We start from the raw sequence: 12,276 nt of genomic DNA on the forward strand, positions 1-12,276 counted from the left end.
GAGAGCTTCGTGCCATATGGTCAGTTTAATCTCTAAGATTTTTAGATTTATTCATTCATAGTATATTGGGGGAACATTATTTGTGTTACCTAGATCCCTAAAACCCATTTAGGTAAATAATATCCTATGTGGACTAAGAACATTTCTTTAGAAGAGACAGATTTTAATGTGCTCCTCATTCACCGTTGAAGATAGGTATTTTTCTTTTGAGTTTAGTCTTTTTATCAGGAAACTTTTCTTTAAACCTTCCTCCCTCATGTGGATATGGATGTGGATGTGGATAAGCTTGTAGGACAAACCACAGTGGGAGAGAATTGTATATTTTGAAATGTGAAAAACCTATTTTCTCCAAGGTAGTGTCCTGTGAGCACTTTTTTCCTGGTCGTTTTGCATAGCTTTGCCTTCCCCTCTCCTTTTTTGAAAACTTTTTCTCAGTTCTAATTGTGACTGCTTTTTGGTTGATACTTGCAACCTGTTGGAAGAATAGCAATGGTTAAGGAAAACCAATGTTTCCCACCAAAGAGGCAGCTGTTTTGGAGATCCTGGCTTGTGATGCACTGATACATCAGTACTGGTGGTACTGTTTTGCCCACTTTTGCCGATGTATTGATATTGGTAAAATTTTGGCCAAAATTTGGCTAATATTATATATACTTAATGATAGGGGATAGGGGAGAAAGAATACTTCCCACGTATTCCCTGCATGTCGTAGAAGGCGACTAAAAGGGAAGGGAGCGGGGGGGCTGGAAATCCTCCCCTCTTGGTTTTTTTAATTTTCCAAATGAAGGAACAGAGAAGGGGGCCAAGTGAGGATATTCCCTCAAAGCTCCAGTCCTCTGTTCTTGACGCTACCTTGCTAACGCGGGAGATGGCGAATAGTATGAAAGAAAGAAAGAAAATGATATTAAAAAAATGGATATGAAATTTTTCCAAAATTTACAAAAAAAGTCCATTTTTTGAGATATGCTACAATTTTTGTAATGTTATGCACAAAACTACATAGTATAATTTAATTCACTTCATCATTGTACCACTGGTCATACAAAAACATTTTGAGGTTTAAGACAGATTTTTATGATAAATACAGCAAATATTTTGTGTTATTCAGTTTACACCTTTTTATTTCTGTATACATGAAAATGATGAACCCATCCTCGGGACCTTGATGGTGCCAGTCAAACAAATTTTCCACATATGAGAGTGAACAAGGACTTATTATTGGAAAATACAGAAAAAATAATAAAGTTGCCATATTTACAACAGAACAAGAAAATTATTCCTTGTCTTACATGGAAACCATATAAATTGACCATATGGCATGAAGCTTTCTTAGTGATGACTTGAAGAACTGACAAAAAGGCTATTTCTGTATTTGATGGTTTTCTAGGAGTTTGGGTTATCTAAACCTGTAAGAGGTTTCTGTCAAAAAAGAGGAGTCCTCAGTCTTGACACAGATTGATTAGTATATATGTATTCCAAAAAAGTGTTACTTTAAGTGCAACTAAACAAAGCCAACTTTACTTTGGACTTACTGAGGAATATATTTGGACATTTTGTCTCACATTTGCTGTTGTTTCTGTTACTTAAACATGATAAAGATTACCATAAGAAATATATGAGTTGCTTCACATTTATCAAGAGGACTTTATGTATTAGAATATCACATTAACACATCCAATTTCAAGTCAACACTTGAAGAGTGGGGGAGAGCACAGGAGGATTGCCACACCATTGTTATTTATTTACTTTAAACCTGGATGCATGGACAGGGGAATACAATGCAAACACCATAGCATTTGCACTCTTAGGTTATTCAAAAACCATTTGGTGTGCTTACTAATACAGGGATTACCTGTTTTTTATCCTAAGAATTCTACCTCTGTACTCCTTTGCATGGTGTAGAAAATGACTAAAAGGGGTAGAAGCAGGGGGCTAGAAATCCCCCTTCATTCATTTCAATTTCTAATGGATGGAACAGAAGGAACCAGGCTCTGGCAACTCAGGGGTTGGCCATTTTGACAACCGTTTCTCTCCTTGCACCTCAAAGCTGTGGAACTGTCTACTGTTTCATGTCTTTCCCAATGACCATGACAAGGCACATTTTAAAGGACAGGCTTTCCACTTCCTCTAAAATTTGCAAACACTTTTCCTTGTATCCTCTTCTCCCTTTCATAACCCTTTCTATATTTCAATTAAGGTCCGGCCTTCATGTGGACTTAAGTCCGTGACTGGAGCCTCCAACTTGAAAAAGAGAGAGGTGTGCTTGTCCTACTTGAAGGTTCAGGCTGGGATATCAAAATGTGTGTGGATGTAACTTAGATGAGAAGAAAGGAGAGAGTTGGTATGTTTGGAAAAAGGAGATCGGATTTTCTGGCTCTGTGTGAAACAAAGCTTCAGAATAAAGAGTTGAAGAATGGTTTGGAAATATCTTAGAGGTAAAGTCAGAAGTATGTAAGACAAGCACTGTGAGAACACATCAATTTTGACAGTGTAAAAGCCCTAATTTCTGCTGTTCATAGAGTTGGTGACACAGGAGGGCAGGAGCTAAGGAAGAGGTAGCACTACTGATTAAGCAGGAGTAGTAGGAATAAGTGAAGGAATAAGTGAGCTCCAGTCTTATGTGGATTGAAATGAAAGTGTGTTGCAAGAGGTGGATGACTATCAGTGCTTATGCACTTATCCTTAAGGAGGAGGATTAAAGGCAAGTGTTTTAGGAGCAACTGAGTGAGTGTGTCAGCAGATTTGATGGCAGATATTGAATATTAGTGATGAGTGACTTAAGTGTGAGTGTGAGTAATGAGGCAGTTAAGTATAAAATTTGGGGACTGGGGTCTTCAGTAAGGTGAAAGGAATAGTGAACAGTTTGTGGATTTGTGTGCTGAAAAAGAACTGATGATGGGGAATACATGGTTTAAAAAGAGGGACGTACATAAATACATACAGGCAAGTTGGAAAGATGGTAAGAGGACATTATTGGATTACATAATAATTGATAAGTATGCTAAAGAGAGACCCTTGGATGTAAATATGGTTAGAGAGGCAGCTGGTGGGATATCTAACCATAACCTGTGGAGGCAAGGGTGAAGATTTGTAGGGATTTTTGGAAAAGAGGAATTGGTATGAGTTAGAAGAGAGTGGTTAAAGTAAGTGAGCTTGGAAACTTAGGCATTTGAAGAAATACTAGGAGAAATTGGATGTAGAATAGCAAATGACGAAAGTAAACGAAACAAGGAGAGTGGATGATGAATGGGAGATATTTAGGGAAGCATTGCTTGAATTTGTTAGAGAAGTGTGTGGCATGCAGAAGGTGGAAGGTGTGCAGGTAAGCAAAGGTAGTGAGTGGAGGGTTGCAAGTGAAAAAGAGTTGTATGTAGGTACTTAAAGGGAAGGATTGCAAATGATTGGAAGATGTACAAGAGAGAGCAAAAGGAGGTGTAGAGGAAGGTGTAGGGATATAAGAAGAGGGCAGATGAGAGTTGGGGTGAATGATTGTTATTAAACTTCAGGTTAATAGTGTGAAAAAGCAAGTCCATCTTTCTGTCAATATATCTAACTTCTGTTCCCTCCAGACACTCCCATCATGGGGCTGGCCACAACAAAAGTCTTCACTTATCCATGGCCTTACATGCCTCAGTAATCTCCTCTGGGCTGGCCACAACAAAAGTCTTCACTTATCCATGGCCTTACATGCCTCAGTAATCTCCTCTATCTCCCAATGTCACAGGTGGTCATCCTCTCACACTAGCCCCTTTAATCACACTATTGTACACTATCCTTGTGAATTCCTCATCTTACATTCTTTCCACATCCCCAAACCACCTCAAAGTATTAAGTTTCACTCATTCTACCACCCCACAATTCATTATCTTTGCTTTCCCTGCCATAACGGATCTCTTTAACCCACTGATATCTTTTTTCATTCCATCTTGTTATACTGCATGCTCCTCTTAAATAGCTCATTTCCACCCCTTGAATTCTTGACCTCTGTGACACATTACATGTCCATGTTTCTGCTGCATAGCTCTGGGTCAGGAGGACTATGCTGTTCCTTAATTGTTTATTCATTTCCATAATTACACCCTGTACCCTTCATTATTCTATTTAGGGACTCTTATCTCTATTTATTTTGATATTGTCATTCTTACCTAAAATAGCTCTTAAATACTTAAATTCTGCCATCTCTTCAAGTCTTTTTACCCCCACATCTGTGACACAGTTTAGTACACTGTCTTCTCTAATACTATAGGGCTTTGCAAAATCTATACTTTCATTCTGTTTCCTTTCAAGCACTTACTTTTACTTGAATTTCCCTTCAGTCCTTATGCTTATGCTTACACATTATAAAACAAACTTGCATCCTTTTTGCAACTCCTTTCCACTCAGCAAACAGTATCATCCACAGACAGGTTCGTTACAAGCCACCATACTTCACCACCACACTCCATCTCTGCACCCTCTTTCCCAAGTTTTACTTTCATTTCTCTTGTCACTCCATCCATATGTATGTTAAAAAGCCACAGTGACATCACACAACCTTCTCTCACACTCACATGTATAACGAAACTATCACTGAACTCTCTATCCCCCTCTTACACATGCTTTTGTTCCTCTATATAAGGCTTTCATACCATCCAAATAGTTGTCCTCCTATCCCATATATCCTTCATACATCCCATTGAGCATTTCATTCAACTCTTTCATAGAATTTTTTCCAGATCCATAAAAGCTGCATCTTTTGTTAGGTAGTTTTCCCACATTCATTCTCACACAAAAATCTGATCCACACATACCCAACCTTTCGTAAAACTCCTTTGTTCCTCACTTATTCTGCTTTCACTCTTTTCTATCACTCTGTCAATCAACACTCTTGCATACACTTTTCCTGTTATACTTAACAGCCTATTTTATTTTTGTATTTGCTCGATGTTTCCCATTTTAGTGAGGTAGCACTTCGAACCAGCGGAAAAAGGCCGCATCTGCTCGCATTATTCTCTTGCTATCATGTGTAGTACAATGAAACCACAGTGCCATTCCCACAACCAGGCCCCACAGACCTTTCCATAGTTTACACTGAACACTTCACATTCCCTGGTTCAGTCCACTGACTGCATGTCGACCTCTGTATACCACATCATTCCAATTCATTCTATCCCAGATACACCTTTCACCCTCCTGCATGTTCATGTCTCAGTCACTTAAAATCTTCTTCACTCCATCCATCCATTTCCATTTTGGTCTCCCCGTTCTCCTTGTTCCCTCCCTTCTGACTCATATATCCTCTTTGTCAACCTTTCCTCGCTCATTCTCTCCTTATTTCCATATGTCCAAACCATTTCAGCACATCCTTTTTACCTCACCTCTCTTCCACCCTTTCATTCCTTACTCAATGAAACCACTTCACTCCACATATTGTCCTCAAACATCTCATTTCCAAAACATCCACCCTTCTTCACCCAGCCTTATTTGTAGCCCATGCCTAACATCCATATAATATTGTTAGGACTGCTGTTCCTTCAAACATACCCATGATCACCCTTCCACACAATCATCTTTCTTTCTACACATTCTTCAGCTCTCCTAGAACCTTCACCCCCTTATTCCTCTATAGTGCTACAGACATCTTTATTCGCTTTTCCTTGACATTTTGCTTACACTTGTTATATTCTTTCCTCCTCTTTTGCTGAACTTTCGCAGGTACATTCCTTTCAACCAATGAATCATATTTTTTGTCTCTTCCACAGTATTTCTAATTTCATCCTTCCTCCATTAATTTCACCCATTATTCTTATATCTCCCCAATTATTCTTATATCTCAAAACCTTGCATCCAACTACTAATTCTACAATCTTTAACAATTTTTCTCTAAACATTTTAACTACCTCATTCACACATGACTGCATCCCTACATTAACTGCACTTATATATAAACTTTTTGTCACCCTTCATTTATTCTCTTCGTTGCACTCTTTCTCTTTCTGATTAATCCTCTCACTTGCCACACCTTTTACATTTCCAATCTTCCTTAAACCATACCTCCCCTTCTCTGTGGTCCTCACCTCCACACGACCTGCAAATTGTCAGAATATCTAAAGAATTCTCTAGCTCAAACTTTCTTAACCTCTCATCCACAGCAGACAGTCAGTCAAATTCCTTTTTCCTTCTCTTCCATCATTTCTCTTTTACTTATATCTAAAGATCATGTTTTACTAAAAAAGAAAAAAAAAAGGGAGTTTGCAAGGCATAAACCCCTCCCAGCACAGACATCTACAAGATAAATTCTTTTCTCATTTACTCAAGGCATTTCCCATGTACCAGCTATGTTACTAGTTTCATCACATTCCACCTTTGCATTCATTTTTTTTTTTTTTTTTTTTTTTTGCTTTGTCGCTGTCTCCCGCGTTTGCGAGGTAGCGCAAGGAAACAGACGAAAGAAATGGCCCAACCCACCCCCATACACATGTATATACATACGTCCACACACGCAAATATACATACCTACACAGCTTTCCATGGTTTACCCCAGACGCTTCACATGCCCTGATTCAATCCAGTGACAGCACGTCAACCCCGGGATACCACATCGATCCAATTCACTCTATTCCTTGCCCTCCTTCCACCCTCCTGCATGTTCAGGCCCCGATCACACAAAATCTTTTTCACTCCATCTTTCCACCTCCAATTTGGTCTCCCACTTCTCGTTCGCTCCACCTCCGACACATATATCCTCTTGGTCAATCTTTCCTCACTCATTCTCTCCATGTGCCCAAACCATTTCAAAACACCCTCTTCTGCTCTCTCAACCACGCTCTTTTTATTTCCACACATCTCTCTTACCCTTACGTTACTTACTCGATCAAACCACCTCACACCACACATTGTCCTCAAACATCTCATTTCCAGCACATCCATCCTCCTGCGCACCACTCTATCCATAGCCCACGCCTCGCAACCATACAACATTGTTGGAACCACTATTCCTTCAAACATACCCATTTTTGCTTTCCGAGATAATGTTCTCGACTTCCACACATTCTTCAAGGCTCCCAGATTTTCGCCCCCTCCCCCACCCTATGATCCACTTCCACTTCCATGGTTCCATCCGCTGCCAGATCCACTCCCAGATATCTAAAACACTTTACTTCCTCCAGTTTTTCTCCATTCAAACTTACCTCCCAATTGACTTGACCCTCAACCCTACTGTACCTAATAACCTTGCTCTTATTCACATTTACTCTTAACTTTCTTCTTTCACACACTTTACCAAACTCAGTCACCAGCTTCTGCAGTTTCTCACATGAATCAGCCACCAGCGCTGTATCATCAGCGAACAACAACTGACTCACTTCCCAAGCTCTCTCATCCCCAACAGACTTCATACTTGCCCCTCTTTCCAAAACTCTTGCATTCACCTCCCTAACAACCCCATCCATAAACAAATTAAACAACCATGGAGACATCACACACCCCTGCCACAAACCTACATTCACTGAGAACCAATCACTTTCCTCTCTTCCTACACGTACACATGCCTTACATCCTCGATAAAAACTTTTCACTGCTTCTAACAACTTGCCTCCCACACCATATATTCTTAATACCTTCCACAGAGCATCTCTGTCAACTCTATCATATGCCTTCTCCAGATCCATAAATGCTACATACAAATCCATTTGCTTTTCTAAGTATTTCTCACATACATTCTTCAAAGCAAACACCTGATCCACACATCCTCTACCACTTCTGAAACCACACTGCTCTTCCCCAATCTGATGCTCTGTACATGCCTTCACCCTCTCAATCAATACCCTCCCATATAATTTACCAGGAATACTCAACGAACTTATACCTCTGTAATTTGAGCACTCACTCTTATCCCCTTTGCCTTTGTACAATGGCACTATGCACGCATTCTGCCAATCCTCAGGCACCTCACCATGAGTCATACATACATTAAATAACCTTACCAACCACTCAATAAAACAGTCACCCCCTTTTTTTAATAAATTCCACTGCAATACCATCCAAACCTGCTGCCTTGCCGGCTTTCATCTTCCGCAAAGCTTTTACTACCTCTTCTCTGTTTACCAAATCATTTTCACTAACCCTCTCACTTTGCACACCACCTCGACCAAAACACCCTGTATCTGCCACTCTATCATCAAACACATATACATACATATACATATCAACATATACACATATACATAGATCTACATACACATACATACACATATGCATATACACACATGAACATATTCATACTTGCTTGCCTCCATCCATTCTTGTTGCCACCCAATTCCACAGGAAACAGCACCACTACCCCTACTTCACCGAGGTAGCGCTAGGAAAACACAAAAAATGCCACATTCGTTCACAGTCTCTAGCTGTCATGTGTAGTGCACCAAAACCACAGCTCCCTCTCCACATCCAGGCCCCACAAACCTTTCTATGGTTTACCCCAAACATTTGACATGCCCTAGATCAGTCCCAATATTGACAGCATGTTGACCCCAGTATACCACATAGTTTCAATTCCTGTATGTTCAGGCCCAAATTGTTAAAAACATTTTTCACTCCATCTTTCCCCCTCCAATTTGGTCTCCCACTTCTCCTTGTTCCCTTTACCTCTGACACATACATCCTCTTTGTCAATCTTTCCTCACTCATTCTCTCCATATGTCTAGAACATTTCAACACCCTCTTTTGCTCTCTCAACCACACTCTTTTTATTTCCACACATCTCTCTTACCCTTTCATTACTTACTAGATCAAACCACCTCACACCACATATTGTCCTCAACCATTTCATTTCCAACACATCCACCCTCCTCCGTACAACCCTATCCATAGCCCATGACTCACAACCATATAAAATTGTTGGAATTACTTTTTCTTCAAACATACCCATTTTTGCTCTTTGAGATAACGTTCTCTCCTTCCACACGTTCTTCATCGCTCCTAAAGCCTTTGCCCCCTCCCCACCTTGTGACTCACTTCAGCTTCCATGGTTCCATTTGCTGCTAAGTCCACTCCCAGATATCTAAAACACTTCACTTCCTCCAATTTTTCTCCATTCAAACACATCCCAGTTCACTTGTCCCTCAATTACTGAACCTAATAACTTTGCTCATATTCACATTTACTCTCAAATTTCTTCTTTCACAGACTTTTCCAAACTTACTCACCAACTTCTGCAGTTTCTCCCACAAATCAGCCACTTCCAAACTTACTCACCAACTTCTGCAGTTTCTCCCACAAATCAGCCACCAGAGCTGTATCATCGGCAAACAACAACCAACTCACTTCCCAGGCCCTCTCATACCCAACAGACTGCATACTCGCCCCTCTCTCCAAAACTCTTGCATTTAGCTCCCTAACCACCCCATCCATAAACAGATTAAACAACCATGGGGACATCACACACCCTTGCCACAAACTGACCTTCCTACTCATAAACATGCCTTACATCCTTGGTAAAAACTTTACACTGCTTCTAGCAGCTTACCTCTCATACCATATACTCTTAAGACCTTCCACAAAGCATCTCTATGAACCCTATCATATGCCTTCTCCAGATCCATAAATTCTACATACAAATCCATCTGTTTTTTAGGTATATGTCACACACATTCTTCAAAACAAAGACCTCTCCACACAGCCTCTACCACTTATGAAACCACACTGCTCTTCCCCAATCTAATGCTTTGTTCATGCCTTCACCCTCTCTGTCATTACCCTCCCATATGATTTCCTAGGAATACTCACCAAACTTATAATCTGTGGTTTGAACACTCACCTTTATCCCCTTTCCCTTTGTACAATGGCACCATGCATGCATTCTGCCAATCCTTAGGCACTTCACCATGATCCATACATACATTGAATATCCTTACCAACCAGTTAATAACACTGTCAACCCCTTTCTTAATACTTCTTAATACATTCTACTGCAATACCATCCAAACCAGCTGCCTTGCCAGAATTCATCTTCCACAAAGCTTTCACTACCTCTTCTCTCTTAACCAAACCATTCTTTCTGATCCTCTCGCTTAGCACACCACCTCGACCAAAACACCCTACATCTGCCACTCTTATCATCAAACACATTCAACAACCCTTCAAAATACTCACTCCATCTCCTCACTACCTGTTATTGATATTGAAATTGTATCTTTTTCAGAAATCTGTGATGCCGCCAAAGAAAAAACCTGCAGCTACTGTGGTCCAGAATAAAGGCCCATCCTTTGTAGCACAAAAGAAAAAACCTTTGAAAAGTCAAAAAGTACCATGGCAGCTGATGAGAAAAGCAAAGAAGCTTGGGGTATCACCTGAAGTAATGCTCCAACAGGAGTTTCCAGTGTCTAATGGGGCCAAACATCAGGCCATAGGTATGTATTGATATGGACTAGTTCTTATCCTTGCTTGCCTGTTTTGTTTGTGTAAAGACACAAACTTTACCTTCTTGGAAGCATGCTTTAGCACAGCCCATCCTTAAGAAAGAAGAAAGCTCTAACCCATCTAACTATTGCACTAATGCTCTCGCTTTTGCCATCTACAATGTTTGTGAAACTCAGTAACTTTCACATTTTGAAACGGAATTCCATTGCCTTCTTTCAGGTCACAAATTTGGCTCTCACATCACATGATCCATTGGTGATGTCTCTTATATAACTCACCTATGGTCTTCCTCTCATAGGGGTTTTGATGAAACTTTTGCTTCAGTCCTCATCATGTCCAAAGCATTTTGACAGGCTGTGACATAAGTCTTTACCTTCCAATCCTCCTTCCTTTGGTTGTGTGCTGCTCTATATTCCCTTATGCAAAGGAGAGAGAAAGAGTAGGTGATAGGACAGATTCCTGAGGAACAACACCGCTTAACAGGATAAGAGGAGGAAGTCGATCCATCAACTTTGAAACTACCGAACTACAGCTGTAGTTTGGTAGTTTCAATGTTGATGGATCAACTTCCCTCTCTTATCCTGTTAAGTGGTGCTGTCCCTCAGGATTCTATCCTATCTTCTACTCTTTCTCTCTTCTTTCCATAAATGACCTCTCTTCAACTTCTAACCGTATTCAGTCCTATGCTGGTGATTGCACTTAACACACTTCTACTCATTTTTCCTTCCCTCTTTTTCCCAATATTCATTCTCTTTCTCACACTGAGTACATTTCCTCTTTCATTCCAGACCTGTGGAACATATCAGAATGGGAAGGCAGTTACCTAGTCAATCTCAGTTGTGCTTAAATGTAGCTTTTTCCTGTATCTTTTTCTCAGTGTTACTAATTTCTCTGTGCTTGGTTATAAAACACACAATTCATCCATGTAACAATATAAACAAGATGGGCATAACCACATTATCCATTCTATCCTGGAAACCTGACACAATCAACATAAAAATGTCTGCCTCCCAGAAACTTGGGATGTTACAAGGGATTTACTGGAATGTCAACTGTTTCCATGGATAGCAATAGAAACAGGATAGTAAAGAAGGCACCTCCCCACCCACCTTTTCTGTTTCAACAGCTGGAAGGAAAAAAATATTGGATGTTTCACCACGTATTATGTAAGGTTCATACTCTCACTCTCATAGCAGTTTTATAGGAAAGTGCGAATGGAAAAAATATAATGAGTTCCTGATCAGATGAAACAACTTACTGTGCTAGAGCCAAACTCTGATAATGAAAGAAAGGGTAAGGCTTTTTTTACCATATGATGAATATTAATTTTATTGATGTATTTGTATAATCTTGAATTGAAGGTACTGATAAGTCTTTTTATATACCAAATATGGAGGTAGTTTGTTCCAGTGTTCTACAACTCTACAGTTGAAAAACTTTTGTCCATGTTGCCATTATAACTCCTTCCTTTCATCTTTATGCTGTTATTTCAGATTACCAAATCTCAGTCTAAAGTGAAGATATTTTCATATGATATGTAGTAAAAAGTATGCAGTATTTTGAAAACTTAGATCACCACAGAGTTTGTGCTTTTTCAGAGAATAATTTAAGTTCTTTGAGTCCATTGTGGTTTATTTCTAAGTTATGAGTTTGGTTAGTCTTCTCTTGATTCTAGTCTTTCTTCATCTTTGATCAGGTTTGATGACCCGAAGTGAGTAGTGTATTTCAAATTATTCAGAGAATAATTCTGGTTCTTTGAGTCTATCCTCTTGTGGTTTATTTCTAAGTTATGAGTTTGGTTGGTCTTCTCTGGAGTCTTGTCTTTCATCTTTGATCAGGTTTGGTGACCGGAAGTGAGTAGTGTATTTCAATTAATGT

General features: G+C 39.7%; 1 protein-coding gene across 2 annotated transcripts in view; it reads left to right on the top strand.

Moving 5' to 3' along the window:
- Positions 1–12,276, top strand: part of LOC139749776 (uncharacterized) — a 122,337-nt gene that overhangs the window by 56,435 nt on the left and 53,626 nt on the right. For both annotated transcript variants that reach the window (XM_071664019.1, XM_071664010.1), the window contains exon 2: positions 10,181–10,388. Coding sequence is in view for 1 of the 2 variants with exons in the window: in XM_071664010.1 (XP_071520111.1) it covers positions 10,190–10,388 (199 nt within the window). In the remaining variant the exon portion in view is untranslated. The remainder of the gene's footprint in view (positions 1–10,180; positions 10,389–12,276) is intronic.

This window comes from Panulirus ornatus, chromosome 1, assembly GCF_036320965.1.
Source record: "Panulirus ornatus isolate Po-2019 chromosome 1, ASM3632096v1, whole genome shotgun sequence".
Classification (NCBI taxonomy): Eukaryota; Metazoa; Arthropoda; class Malacostraca; order Decapoda; family Palinuridae; genus Panulirus; species Panulirus ornatus.